This window comes from Neolamprologus brichardi, chromosome 3, assembly GCF_056152115.1.
Source record: "Neolamprologus brichardi isolate AB-2024 chromosome 3, ASM5615211v1, whole genome shotgun sequence".
NCBI classification, from domain to species: domain Eukaryota; kingdom Metazoa; phylum Chordata; class Actinopteri; order Cichliformes; family Cichlidae; genus Neolamprologus; species Neolamprologus brichardi.
Window position 1 is genome coordinate 8,423,898 of NC_142106.1, and position 15,047 is coordinate 8,438,944.

The window sequence follows — 15,047 nt, forward strand, 5'->3', positions numbered from 1 at the left end:
GAAATTACAGGAGTTGATCCAAAAAGGTTAATTAAAGTTAATTTCTTAGAAAAACATAACCCCGTACAGTCAGTTAGAGAAGAAACGGCAACACACGTGACTTCCAGTTTTTGGGATAATTTGGGAGAAATTGATCCAAGTTGGTGTTCTGTTACACACCTGGGGAGGACCACAAATAATGTAAGTGATGCAACTACACTAATTGGAACCTGGGCCAGGAGCGGCCACAAGACTCTTTTGGTTCGTGTTCCTCTGGGAAGCGTGGGGACGTGCGCGATGGTGAGACTAGGAGCGCCACTTATGCTAATTGGAAATCAGGTAAAAGCGATCCCACAGCGCAACACACGCACATTGGCAGCCAGACGCAAGAGACACATTTTGGTAAAAAGACAAATTGATGGAACACATGTTTATGACCCTAGAATGAATTCACCAACCTGGATCGACTCCATTGGAGTGCCCAGGGGGGTTCCAAATGAATATAAACTTGCTGATCAAATAGCAGCCGGCTTTGAAAATCTTCCAATAATCTCTGCTTTCTTTCCAGTAACCCCAAACAAGAACGTAGACAGGATAAATTATGTTCATTATAATGTGCTGAGACTCTCTAACCTGACCAGAGATGGGATGGAGGGGTTAGCAGAGCAGGTGGGTCCGACCTCATTAATGGGTGTGCAAAAAAGGATGGCCCTTGATATGTTATTAGCAGAAAAAGGGGGCGTCTGTGCCATGTTTGGAGATCAGTGCTGCACCTTCAGGATTATTCACTGCAGGTCCAGAAATCAGAGCTACCTCATCAGATCCAAGTGTGACATCAGCTGACACTCTTTACAGGAGATTCCATTTGAACTCGGTGGAGCCTGATCTCAAGGTTTTTAAGTCTGACCCTGAAACCAGAAGAGGATCTTTCTCTCTCTTCAGATTCACTGTGATCCAGTGATTTCAGTCCTGCATGATCAGGCTGATGTTTGCACAGAGCAGATAATGAAGTGAATGTTTTTGCACATTGGTAACAGTGAAACAGTTTATTTACAGCGTGGGATTGTTTGTGTTCGGAGTATGAACTGACATTCCTGAAGCTCGTGTCACACTGGTCACAGCTGAAGTTCACTTCCATGTGCGTACGTTCATATTTGTTACGATGACCTGATTGTGAGAAGCTTTTTTCACAGTGTCTGCACTTGTATGGTGTCTCTCCTGTGTGGATTTGCTTATGCTTTTTCTTTAAGCTCACGTGCAGTGGTGAAGGATGACCCACACTAGTCACAGATGTGCTTTTTCACCCCACTGTGGTAGAGTTCATGTATTTTTAATGTACTTGGTGTGTGGAAGCCTCTCCCACATTCTTTGCAGTAGTTCATTTCGTCTCCATTGTGTCTACGTTGATGTGGTTTTAGGTCCTGTTGATGATTGGAAGTTTTTCTACAAAGGTCACAGAGAAACTCTTTCCCACCACCACAGTGACGACAGGGTTGAGAAATGGATCTATCTGCGTCGCTCTGCTTTTTTATTTTTATCCTGAATGTCGCCTGAAACAAAGAGCATCTCTGCCAACGTCCAATTACGTTTTACTGTTTACATTATAACACTCAGCTTACTGGGCGAAAACGACAAAAGTTCATTCAGTATAACTCCATAAGTTTACTGATGAGACTTGTTCCAAACAATCAGGTTAAAGGATAAAAGGATAAATACATACTTCACAGTAACTGCACTTGTAGAGATTTAAAAATCTTCTCAGACAAATCACTTTTGTAAGGTCTCTCCTCAGTGTAGCTAAACATGTGTTGTTGTAACTGTGCATCTGTTGTAAACAGTTTCCCACACTGATCACAGCAGTAAACACCATTTCCAGTGTGAATCCGTAGGTGAATATTTCGGTCGTGTTTTTCACTGAAACTTTTTCCACAAAACTTGCAGCTGTACGCCTTAATTCCAGAGTGGGTAACTAGATGCTTCTGTAAGTTTCGACTTTGAGCAAAAGCTTTACCACACAAGTCACAGTAGTGTGCTTTAACTACACTGTGGATGAGTTGGTGTTTTTTTAAGCCCTCACGATACGTAAAAGACTTTCCACACAAGTCACAGCTGTAAGGTTTAACTCCACTGTGGATGAGTTGGTGTTTTTTTAAACCTCCAGACTCGGTGAAAGACGTTCCACACAACTCACAGCTGTAAGGTTTAACTCCACTGTGGATGAGTTGGTGTTTTTTTAAACCTCCAGACTTGGTAAAAGACTTTCCACACAACTCACAGCTGTACGGTTTAACTCCACTGTGGATGCGTTGGTGTTTTTTTAAACCTCCAGACTCGGTAAAAGACTTTCCACACAAGTCACAGCTGTAAGGTTTAACTCCACTGTGGATGAGTTGGTGTATTTTTAAGCTTTGAGCATGAGTAAAAGACTTTCCACACAAGTCACAGCTGTACGGTTTAACTCCACTGTGGATACGTTGGTGTTTTTTTAAACCTCCAGACTCGGTAAAAGACTTTCCACACAAGTCACAGCTGTAAGGTTTAACTCCACTGTGGATGCGTTGGTGTTTTTTTAAACCTCCAGACCCGGTAAAAGACTTTCCACACAAGTCACAGCTGTAAGGTTTAACTCCACTGTGGATGAGTTGGTGTATTTTTAAGCTTTGAGCATAGGTAAAAGACTTTCCACACAACTCACAGCTGTACGGTTTAACTCCACTGTGGATGCGTTGGTGTCTTTTTAAGCCTCCAACCTGAGTAAAAGACTTTCCACATAAATCACAGCTGTAAGGTTTAACTCCACTGTGGATTAATTGGTGTTTTTTTAAGTCTCCACCCCGGGTAAAATTCTTCCCACACTCATCACAGCTGTAAGGTTTAAATCCACTGTGCATGATTTGGTGTATTTTTAAGTTTTCAGCCTGGGTAAAAGACTTTCCACACTCATCACAGCTGTAAGGTTTAAATCCACTGTGGATGCGTTGGTGTTTTTTTAAGTGTCCCGATTCTGTAAAATCCTTCCCACACTCATCACAGCTGTAAGGTTTAAATCCACTGTGGACGAGTTGGTGTCTTTTTAAGTGTCCAGACTGGGTAAAAGACTTCCCACACTCATCACAGCTGTACGCTTTAACTCCACTGTGGATGAGTTGGTGTCTTTTTAAGCTTCCAAACTGGGAAAAATCCTTCCCACACTCATCACAGCTGTACGCTTTAACTCCACTGTGGATGAGTTGGTGTAATTTTAAGCTTCCAGACTGGGTAAAATCCTTCCCACACTCATCACAGCTGTAGGTTTTCTCTCCCTTTCTTCTGTGAGGTTTATCGGCCTCCTGAGAGCGCTGACTTCTTGCTCCATGTTGGTCCTGCAGTGACAGAGATACAAACAGAAATAGTGAGTGAAATGCAGTCGTGGAACAAACTGTAACTCCCTCTATTAGTGGAATCAAACATGTCAACAAACACATTGTAGGTGTGTTACCATCACCTTCTGGTCATGGTATCACATTTCAATGATGTGCTACAATGACAGTCGTAATGAAAAATACATATTGAAGAAATATTGATAAGTGGAGAAAATATTTTACTCATAAAAAATTGTGAGTTCAACTTTTGATATTGTTGTTTCAATGTGTGCCGATAAAAAATTGTGTTTGTATCTTCTTGTAACATCTGAGTTTTTTGTTGTGAATGTAGATTCTGTGTATATGGAGGAGGCCGGGATGGAAAAGATAAAGCTGCTGTTAACACGTTTTTAAAAACCAACAAGCTGTGCACACAGTTTCAATAACAGTGTAACTGTGATATTTTTCTCACCTTTTGTGTTGAAGTCATTTTTTCCTCAGTCCAAATGGCTGAAATTGTTCCTCTGTTGCTCCACCAGACTCTTCTCCTGTTACTCAGCTGGGACACAAAAAGTATATGTATTTTATCCCTGATAAAAAAAAAGCAGAGCAAATAAACATGAATAAACTCCTCAGTGACAACAATACCTATGAAACTTCAATGTGGAAACCGAGAAGCAGCTACAACAAGAAAGTCATCAGCTGCCCACAAGAACCTGAAAGGGAAAAAGCCACTGACCCCCCTGCATATCACTGCCTTTACCCAGTGGATGCTACACCCTGTATATATGGACCTCTATAGATCCACAAGTCCGGCTCACACTCAATGGTAGCAGTATCACCTTAAGCACCTCATTAGATTCCACCTACTCCACCCAGACAACCCATATGGAAAGGATATATATAAATCTTATAAAGTTTGTATCTGTCTTGTGTGAAACTTGTATGAAAAGCATACAAGAGTGAAAACAGATATAAGATCCCTTGAAAAATTATATAATGAATCAAATAATTTTTATAATTTTTTACTATTTCTTTTCCATATGGGAAGGTAAAGGGTGGTTGTATGTAGGGATGGGTATCGTTTAGGTTTTATCCGATACCAGTACCAAACTGGTACTTTTGAAACGGTGCCAGTGCTTAAACGGTGCTCAAACTGGTGCTTAAAGAATGGAGAACACAAAATTGGTCCAAAAACCTCTCATGTTCAGCTGTTTTTTTTGTAAAAAGATAACAATGTTAGCCTTTTCTGCAGCTATAGGGCATATATGGTATCACTCTTGGCTGGAAGCAGTGCTTAAACAATGGAAAAAACACAAACTTTGTACAAAAACCTCTCGTGTTTAGCCGTTTTCCAATTTTTCTTTGGTCATTTTAGCCTTTTTGGCCAGGGTGAAGGGAGTATCTGCCATCATACAAGAAGACAGCCGCATGTAACGGTGTTTGCTAGTTCACCTTACATGCATTAATGTAATAACGTGGTTAGCCTACTCAACGTAAATTACACACGAACAACATTAAGCTACATATATTGTTACAAATATATGTAAGAACTGAGCCAAATTTAGTAATGCCAACAAAATGAAATAACAATATTTGTATCTTATATATGATACATCTATATATACACTGTCAAAGATACTTGTCTTTGAGTGAAGATTTAAGGTGAGGACATAAATAAATGCAACTTGAATCTTTACTGAAGCTCAGTATTTGACACTGAGTTCAAGTTCAATGTTGTAATAACTAATAATGATTAATATAATAATAACTGTAATATTGGCAGTATAATATTTACATTACCAACATGAGATGACTTTAGTCTCATGAGCAACATTAGCTAATTGTTATTTACTAGCTAATCTTAAAATGACTGTTCAGTACAGAAATGAAGCCCAACAATCATGTTTTCAGAGTCCCGCGGTCTCAGCCTCAGATACTCAACAAATCAAACAAAGCTCATATAAAAACGGATGAACAAAAACATTTTCTCTTTCATTTCAAACAATGCTGTATGAAATGTTTCCAGCGGTTAGTATCATGGTTGCTAGGCAACCTGAGCAGCGCCATGGAGGCCAGACCGTCCCATTACACAAGCATCTCACTTCCGGTCTTCGAGAACGATTCCCGCGTGGCCCGCATCCTCCAAGGCTGCAGACCCTGAATTGGAATACAGCCTATAAAGGTGTGTGTATGAGAAGTACTCCTCAGAACCACTTGGTGTTTGCTGTGACTGCATGTAGTGGGATCAGTGGTAATAAAGCTTTGATGAAAAATACTTCAGCCTCATCTGACCCTTCTTCTCCAGCTAGGATATCAAAAGAATCGGTGAAGTCAAGAGAAAGTGAACCTCAACAGCGCCTAGCCACACGAGAAGTCCGATCACTTTCTCTCTAAGCTTCTTAGACTCAGAACAAAAGTTGTCCGGCTTTGTGTGTCTGGCAAAATGCTTTTTACAAATCCTGCTGGAATAGGTCTGGTTACAGCCGCAGTCAAAGCATGATGGAAATAATTGAAGCAAGCAAATGTAGCCCTTTGGCACCCTTCGCAGTAGGCTTCCACTACTCTCTCTATAGGGCTTTGGAGTTGACGTTACGGAACGCTGGGAACGCTGGGAACGCCGCGCCATCTTCTGGGGAAATGAATCAAAACAAACACACTGTGTTGTAACGACGACTACAAGAAAGATGCTTAAAAGTAGCTCAAAAGAGAATAGACTGTATAGAGACTGATTGCGTTGAGAGGCGAAGCAGCAGCACTTGCAGAAAATAGCGTGCATTGGAAATATGGACCCGCATGAAATACAGCCGTGACGTAGAATCCCTGAAGACCTACCGCTATTGACGTAGCGTGACATTTTTTCGTACCTTGTCAGTGGAGTCAGCGAGTACAAGTCGTTAGTGCTGGGCGATATGACGATATATATCATGTGGATGATAGAAAAGTGTCTATCGTGCCATTTGTCTTCTATTGTTTCTAACCCAACTTTTATAAATTATTACATAGAATATATAATTAACCCTTTACAACCGGTCGGAGAAGGCACTCCGTTTTACCTAAGGATTTTTAAATCCCTGTAGAACTGGAACCAAAAATGATTATTTTTGCATGTGAAACCGGAGGAGTTGTACTTGCATCTTATGCCATTAGCTTGTCCTAGGTCACAGTTTCCTTCCACATATAGCTTTGCAAAAATTGCATAAGAAGCACTTGCAGCAACAAAAACATTATATTCCAGAAACACGCTTTGCTGATGTTCATAACACTTCCTACGTTGGCATATACGTCAGCGCGAATTATCGCATGTCCGCCATTACCTGCCCGAAACCGGAAGTGACGTCATTTTTGTGGGCCTTATAAGCCTATGTTGATGTTTATAAAAGTCATGTTTAACTTTATGCTTTTCTGTATTGTTTCTGGGATGCTTAGAACTCAAATTACACTGTTGGAAATATTATAATGCATCAAAATAAACTATTTTCATTTTTCCTGTTGTATATAAAAATTAGTGTATCTGAAAAATAAAACTATGAAGACACTCAAAATAAATTTCTCGTGGTTGGAAACTTTTCTATTTACAGTTTTGAGAGATAAACCTCTTAATTTTTTTTTAACTAAAATATATGTAAAAAACAAAACAAAAAGATTTTCAATTCTTTTGTAGTTTATTGCACTACAAGTTTTCCAATTTATGTAGTTACTATGGACCTAATGGATACATATGCATACTTATTATTAAAATTTGGGCTATAACGGATGTATTAATATATGGAAACTTGAAATGCTCCCACAAATGGCACTACTACAGTTAAAGAAATTGCAATAATTTATTCATATTTATTATAAATAATTCTAATTACACATCTTGCTTCCATGTTTGTATCCTGTGTCACTAAAAATACATTTTATTTTAGTTTTATACATTGATTAATGACCTGTAGAATCTCCTTATCATATTAAGTGATTCATAATTGTCACTTCATTTAAAAGTGATGACATCCTTGCATTACATACTTTAGGATCATTTTTTGCAGGCGGGTTTCTGAGAGAGAACAGGCAGATTTACACTATAACATGCAGCGTTCTATAGATGGGTGCATAAAAAAAAGAAAAATTACATGTATGTGCTACCTTTCTAAACACTTTGTTACATTTATGATAAAGTAGATAAAACATATTTGTGTCAGCCTTGGTTCATTAGTTTTTGTCTTTAAATTAACTTTGTCTGTGTGTGTTTCAAGTCCTGCACTCTCAAAGACTGAATGAACCAGCATTGCAGCCATGGGTCACTGTGAGCAACACAGGGAAGATTGAAGCCGCCCACTGCACCTGTATGGCCGGAGTCGTGGAGACCTGCAGCCAAGTCGCTGCTCTTCTGTTTAATGTAGAAGCAACAGTGCAGATCCGTGGCACAAGGACTTTTACAGATGAACCTGCATACTGGGTTTTGCTGGGTAATATGACCAAGATACAGCCAGAGGTTGACCATGAGATGGACTTCTCCTCTTCAGCTGCCCAAAAAAAGTCTCTTGATCAAAACATAAACAGACCATCCGTATTGAAAGGTAAAACTAGCCGTCCTCAAAAAAGAAAAATCCTACCTGCTACTGTGGAGGAGCTGTCACCGCTATAGGGCATTGGAGTGTGATGTTACGGGGGTGGGCGTGGAAAGGATCTTGGCCTGATGCGCCATTTTCCGGGTACAAACAAAGTGCAAGCGAAAAAGGAGCGAAGGCACACACAACAGCCATGGTTCGTATTTGCTGTGTGGTCGGCTGTGGAATAAGCTTAAAAAGGGTTTGTCTTTTTATTCTTTCCTAACCTGGAAGCATCATGAGGGAACTTATATGGCGGACCTTACAAAACGAAGGCGTCCAGCCTGGATAGCAGCCATGAGACGGCTTGATATCCAGTTCGCTTCCATCTCCAGATATCTGTTGGTGTGCTCCAGACATTTTCACCCCGGTAAGTTCTGTATGTTCATATCACTCTTTATAGCTTAATAATATTATCGTTGGGGCTCTTGGAGGTTATAGAAATATGCGAACAAACATAGAATTGAGTGACTGTGGAGACATACGTGCTATGTAACGATTTGCTAACTCTTTCGCACAACTGTAGGGAAGCCTGCCCATGAAATGAATCAAAAAAATCCAGACTGGTTACCAACGTTACACATAGGGCACTCTGAAATCCGAACGTGAGGGTTGGGGTTAACAAGATACTTGAAGATATCGGGGTAGGACAGTGGCGGTAAGTCGTCTGGGTCTTTACTCCACTGCCGTATTTCATAGTCCACACCAGAGGCGGAGGCAGACATTTGAAACACCCGGGGCTTAGCACTAAAGGGTAGTATGCATGTGGGATTTATTTTTTTTATTTTTTTGGGGGGGGGGGTTAGAAATTACCGAAAGATTAATTGGAGCATAGCTGAGCCACTGTGTGAGAGCTGAGCAGCAAAAGGAAATTAAGTGATGGTAGAAATGACTGAAAGATTAATAGGCTTTGTTATGAATTTTGTTCAAAAAAGAATGACTTCATATAGGAAAGAAAATATATATCACATATGCAGGACACCTTAAACTAGTTTTTTAATTAAGCAGCAAGGCAGAACAAAGTCGGCCTGTATCAAGACACGCGGACTAAACCCCAATTCAACCAAACCCAGAACTGATCTGCAATTAAAACAGGACTACAACAGTTCAAAATCAGGACTACTTAGGACATGGCTATTCAACTAAGAAGTTAGTTGGGCCAGATTTTCAAACCGAGGAATTTATCCGGGCCAGATACAGTGGGGCAAAAAAGTATTTAGTCAGCCACCGATTGTGCAAGTTCCCCCACTTAAAATGATGACAGAGGTCAGTAATTTGCACCAGAGGTACACTTCAACTGTGAGAGACAGAATGGGAAAAAAAAAGTCCATGAATTCACATGGTAGGATTTGTAAAGAATTTATTCGTAAATCAGGGTGGAAAATAAGTATTTGGTCACCTCAAACAAGGAAAATCCCTGGCTCTCACAGACCTGTAACGTCTTCTGTAAGAAGCTTTTCTGTCCCCCACTCGTTACCTGTATGAATGGCACCTGTTTGACCTCATCATCTGTATAAAAGACACCTGTCCATAGCCTCAACCAGTCAGACTCCAAACTCCGCCATGGCCAAGACCAAAGAGCTTTCGAAGGACACCAGGAAAAGAATTGTAGACCTGCACCAGACTGGGAAGAGTGAATCTACAATAGGCAAGCAGCTTGGTGTGAAAAAATCAACTGTGGGAGCAATCATCAGAAAATGGAAGACATACAAGACCACTGATAATCTCCCTCGATCTGGGGCTCCACGCAAGATCTCATCCCGTGGGGTCAAAATGATCATGAGAACGGTGAGCAAAGATCCCAGAACCACACGGGGGGACCTGGTGAATGACCTGCAGAGAGCTGGGACCAAAGTAACAAAGGTCACCATCAGTAACACACTATAACGGCAGGGAATCAAATCCTGCAGTGCCAGACGTGTTCCGCTGCTGAAGCCAGTGCATGTCCAGGCCCGTCTGAAGTTTGCCAGAGAGCACATGGATGATACAGCAGAGGATTGGGAGAATGTCATGTGGTCAGATGAAACCAAAGTAGAACTTTTTGGTATAAACTCAACTCGTCGTGTTTGGAGGAAGAAGAATACTGAGTTGCATCCCAAGAACACCATACCTACAGTGAAGCATGGGGGTGGAAACATCATGCTATGGGGCTGTTTTTCTGCCAAGTGGACAGGACGACTGATCCGTGTTAAAGACAGAATGAATGGGGCCAAGTATCGTGAGATTTTGAGCCAAAACCTCCTTCCATCAGTGAGAACTTTGAAGATGAAACGAGGCTGGGTCTTCCAACATGACAATGATCCAAAACACACCGCCCGGGCAACAAAGGAGTGGCTCCGTAAGAAGCATTTGAAAGTCCTGGAGTGGCCTAGCCAGTCTCCAGACCTCAACCCCATAGAAAATCTGTGGCAGGAGTTGAAAGTCCGTGTTGCTCGGCGACAGCCCCAAAACATCACTGCTCTTGAGAAGATCTGCATGGAGGAATGGGCCAAAATACCAGCTACTGTGTGTGCAAACCTGGTAAAGACCTATAGTAAACGTTTAACCTCTGTTATTGCCAACAAAGGTTATGTTACAAACTATTGACTTGTATTTTTGTTATTGACCAAATACTTATTTTCCACCCTGATTTACGAATAAATTCTTTACAAATCCTACCATGTGAATTCATGGATTTTTTTTTCCCATTCTGTCTCTCACAGTTGAAGTGTACCTCTGGTGCAAATTACTGACCTCTGTCATCATTTTAAGTGGGGGAACTTGCACAATCGGTGGCTGACTAAATACTTTTTTGCCCCACTGTATTTTTTTGCAGCCAGTAAGCAGCAGATCATGATAAATTTCTAACCCACACAACTGTATTGAAAAACAAGTAATTTTTTTTATTCCTTTTTCCCCTGTAAATCTGGTGACCTCTCACAAATGCACACCAAAAGGTCCATTTAAAAAAGGGGAACTATAACTAAACTATTTTTTTTGCACATTTGAAATAATAATAATAAAAAACATTTTGAACCCATCTCCTGCTATAGACATTACATCAGTTTTCCTCAGGTCATCTAACAGCATTTCAAACTCGTCTGACGCCAGAACTTCAACTCTACGAACTGTCTGACAGGGGTACGTTTTTAATAGCAGATGTCACACTTACTTTAATTTTTTCGTCACTTATCACCGCATCCACCACGGCCAGCATGCAGTATTTCACTGTTTCAGAATCTGTGGAAGGCCTTTTCTTCTTCGCCAAGAAGCAAACACGAAGGAAAACTGCTGCAACTCTCTCTTGGACTGTACAGGACCCTCACCATGGTAGTACAACTCCGGTTGTAAGATTATTAAACTCGCAGTTAAACTGTACTTTTGCAGCCCTCTCCTGAGATTGCTCTGGAAAGTTTGTGTAGAAAGTCTGGTGTTTGTCATTGTGGTGCCTTCGTAAGTACAGCAACACACTCACTGCAAATTAAACACATTGCCGAAAACCGAAGTTTTCATTGTCAATTTTGCGCTTTTGGACTGAGAAAGACGTGCTGTTGTCGCATCATATATTACGATGATTGTTTAATATGTTTACATCACGGTGCATTGTGGGTTAAATATTGCTAGGCTACTAGGAGTGTTGCATTCACAGTCTACACTACGCTGTAGGAATTTTTAATTGTTTTAAATTAATTAATGAATTAATTTTTTGCGTTTTCTCTGTGTTTCTGCTAGGACCAGAGGCAGGGCCACTCACAGGTTGCTTCTGGGCCGCATTTGGCCCACGCGCCGCCATTTGAATAGGCTTGACTTAGGATTTAACCAAGACAGAACCAGAATCAGAACTAGATGATATTAGCACTAAAAATCATCATAGACCGGCACTACACTTATTTTTTTAATGCTACCAAAAGTACAATATTTAGATTGAGAAAAGTTTATATAATTATTTAGCCTTGTTGTGCAAACAAGCCTGCATAACTTAATAAATATATAACTCAAATATACAGTTGAAACCTGATATTTACATACTCTTCAGATAAAAACACTTTTTTAATTGTAACATCAAATCAGACTAAATATTTATTTTTTTTAGATTGATAAATATAAAAAACATATTTGTTAACTTTAAGAGTAAAGAGAGAAACTATCTGTATTTCTTAATTGTAAATGGACCCAAATTGTATTCAAACTTGAGCCACACTTATGGAGCTCCACAATTCTTTTCCTGGTGTTTTGGTTGACATCTCTTGATTTTCCAAATTTAAAGAAACAGGCTCTGTGTTTTGCCTTATATGCATCCACAGGTGTGCCACCAATTTACTCACATGGATTCTACTAACCTATCAGAAGCTTCTTCAGCTCAGAATGGAAACGTCTGCAGTTTTCTTATTAATTAACAATAAACTTAGTGTATATGTACTCCTAAATTTGATGAAAGTGATAAAAAATAGAAGCTCTGTCTCTCTTTATTCTGACATTTAACTCATTCACAAGATATTTCAGTATTTATTTATCCAAAACAAAACAAGTTTACTCTAAATTGATGTTGTACAGTAAAAATGTTCTTGTATTTTCCATAAAGTGTATGTAAATATCTGGTTTCAACTGTGAATATACTGCTGTGTATTGAAGTTCCTCTTGTTTTGCATAGATATACTGAACACCATACAAAGCATAATATATAAAATAACATCTACCTGAGTTTTTTCTTTGAAAGAAGCCCCTTATGTCCATTCTTGTATATCAGTGCATTACTGAAACCGATTTATTTAGCCGTGGAGGGTAACAACTGAAAATATGAAATAAACACACATGTAAGCTAAGACTCTCCAAAGAAACAGCATTGTTGTTGTTCGGCTTTTCATTTCGCCATTTGTTGATTCACTTGAAGAGCAAGTAACGTAATATGGGTCAAGTGATCAGTTTGACATCAATCTTTCGTGATACATCGTCATATTTAAATTTTTTGCACAGTACGAATGATTTGCTTTGGTACCTGGATGAACTTCAGTTCTCCTCTGTCTGCCTGGCTCCGTTTCTCCAACAGCGCACTCACAGGCAGTAGCTGCCCCGCCCCGCTTAGTGCCTGACCCCGGGCTTCTGGCTCAGTAAGCCACGCCCCCCCCCCCCGCCACTGATCCAGACAAATTCTTTTTACACATACAGATCCTGATTTACAAGTACAAAATATTTATGACCACGTTTTGAGCCCATACTTGAGCTTTGCCCCGGAAAATGGCGCATCAGGCCAAAATCCTTTCCACGCCCACCCCTGTGACATCACGCTCCAATGCCCTTTGGCCCCCTTCTCAGCAAGCTTCCACTACTCTCACCCTGGGGTTGCGCTCCCCCACGCTTGTACCTGGCTTCATGTCCTGGGGGTGGGGGTTGGTTGTTCTCCTGCCCTGCACCCCATCCTTTTGTTCATATTCCAAGACTATTTTTCTTTATGTATTCTTTCCCCCCAGCAACCGCCATATTATGATGTTGCAAGCAATCACAAACTCTACAGTCTGTCTAACTCCAATGTCTACCAAGCAATCTATTATTCCGAACAGAGCTAAACTCAACATTAACTGAACCCACATTAAAGTTAGCTCGATGCTTACCTTTAGACGAGCCCACAAACCGAGAGAAACTCCGTGATGAAGCTGGAAGTCTTAAGAAACAGATCAGGGAGCAGAGACCCACGTGGTTCACGCTGATCTCAGCTACGATCCAGGAGACAAGGGTGTGCAGATCGATGCAGATATCGATCCAAACGTTGGTAGTGGTATATGTTCCTGTAAGTTTACTACTTTACTCCAGTTTCATGAAAAAGCAGCTCTCTCTGCTCGACACCTCTCCTCCCCTGCACACACACTTTGCTCCTCCCCCTTTACCCGGCTCCGCTGTGATTTGTTGCTGTGCGGTCACGTGACTCAGCTGCACAACGTAACCCCGTGGAGTGTTATTTCAAAAGTAGCGCCAATCTCCTTTTGTTAAACTCTTTTCCTTGGCTTCGATGAAAACGTCATCATGGGGAGGACAACTGCTGAGAAGTCAGGAAAACAGAGGAGCTGTGCTGACAATTGGAACAGCCTTACACTCGTCTCTCTGTAACAACGTGACACCGGATGTCCGCCTGTTGAAACTACATTGTGCTGAAGATGGACTACAAAACAAACATCTTATTTCGTCACAATGTGTTCTAACCCTGTTGTTTTATGGAGGTCATAAACGAGAACAGCCTGTTAAAAATATTGCTTCATTATTAAGTTTGAATTTTAAAGAAGAAGGAACAGTTAGGGTCAGATTTACTAACATCTGCAGCAGCTCAAACACGTCTTTTGATGTTAAAGAGCTGCTAGATTTACTGAAGAGACTGTCCTAAAACTCTCCAGTCAGTCCTCAAGCTGTGTTTTGAGGTGAGCCCCACTTATTTTTCCTCCATAATACAGTTTATATGAAGCTGAAATGAATTACGCTTCTTATTTTTTAATAGTGCACACAGCTAACTCTCTCTGCTGAATATGTAAAAAATAAAAGTGTTACTGTGTTACATGCCTGACTGTTGCTCATGGTCTGATGGGAAATAATGTTTTCTGTTCTTTAGCACATCGAAGAGTCAGCTGTTCACAGCTGCTCTCAAGCAGATTTTTACTGAACTGGAGTGGCTTCTTCATAGAGAGATTAAAGCACACTGTTAGTAGATCATCCTGCAATTGTGACATCACAATAATTGGCCTCGCTTTATAAATCTGTCACTTCTATAACATATGAAATTAAATATATAATACAATAAGTACTTTGTGAAGGACTTTGCTGACATCTTGGCTGAATACATGCCAAAATATGATTGTGTTCTTATCGTGTTAATATTCATGTGTGTTGTCCTGATATGCCCATGGCAAAGGGCTTTTAAAGCCTTATTGATTCTTTTAATGTGGTGCAATGTGTGACCTGTCCCACACATGAATGTGGACACACACTTGATCTTGTTTTATCTCATGTTTTGTTTTGGGTTGGTTTTTTTTTTTTTTTTTAAATGTAGAGATTTGTGATGCTGTTGTAACGTTGGACCCAAGAAACATATGCTGGAGCGAATATGTTGACAGCAGAACTTTTATTTGATACTGTGGTTTTATTGACTGGGACACAGACACTCCCGCTC

At 40.4% G+C, this 15,047-nt stretch overlaps 1 protein-coding gene across 1 annotated transcript in view; it reads right to left on the minus strand.

Moving 5' to 3' along the window:
- Nucleotides 1-13,693, minus strand: part of LOC148103365 (uncharacterized) — a 44,140-nt gene extending 30,447 nt beyond the window's left edge. The window contains exons 1-3 of the mRNA XM_087832246.1: nucleotides 13,504-13,693; nucleotides 3,793-3,879; nucleotides 1,692-3,341 (exon numbers count right to left, since the gene is read on the minus strand). Of these exons, the coding sequence (XP_087688372.1) occupies nucleotides 1,701-3,341; nucleotides 3,793-3,810 (1,659 nt within the window). The 5' untranslated portion in view covers nucleotides 3,811-3,879; nucleotides 13,504-13,693 and the 3' untranslated portion in view covers nucleotides 1,692-1,700. Of the gene's footprint in view, nucleotides 3,342-3,792; nucleotides 3,880-13,503 lie in introns of the transcript that reaches the window.
- Between the last annotated feature and the right edge of the window lie 1,354 nt (nucleotides 13,694-15,047).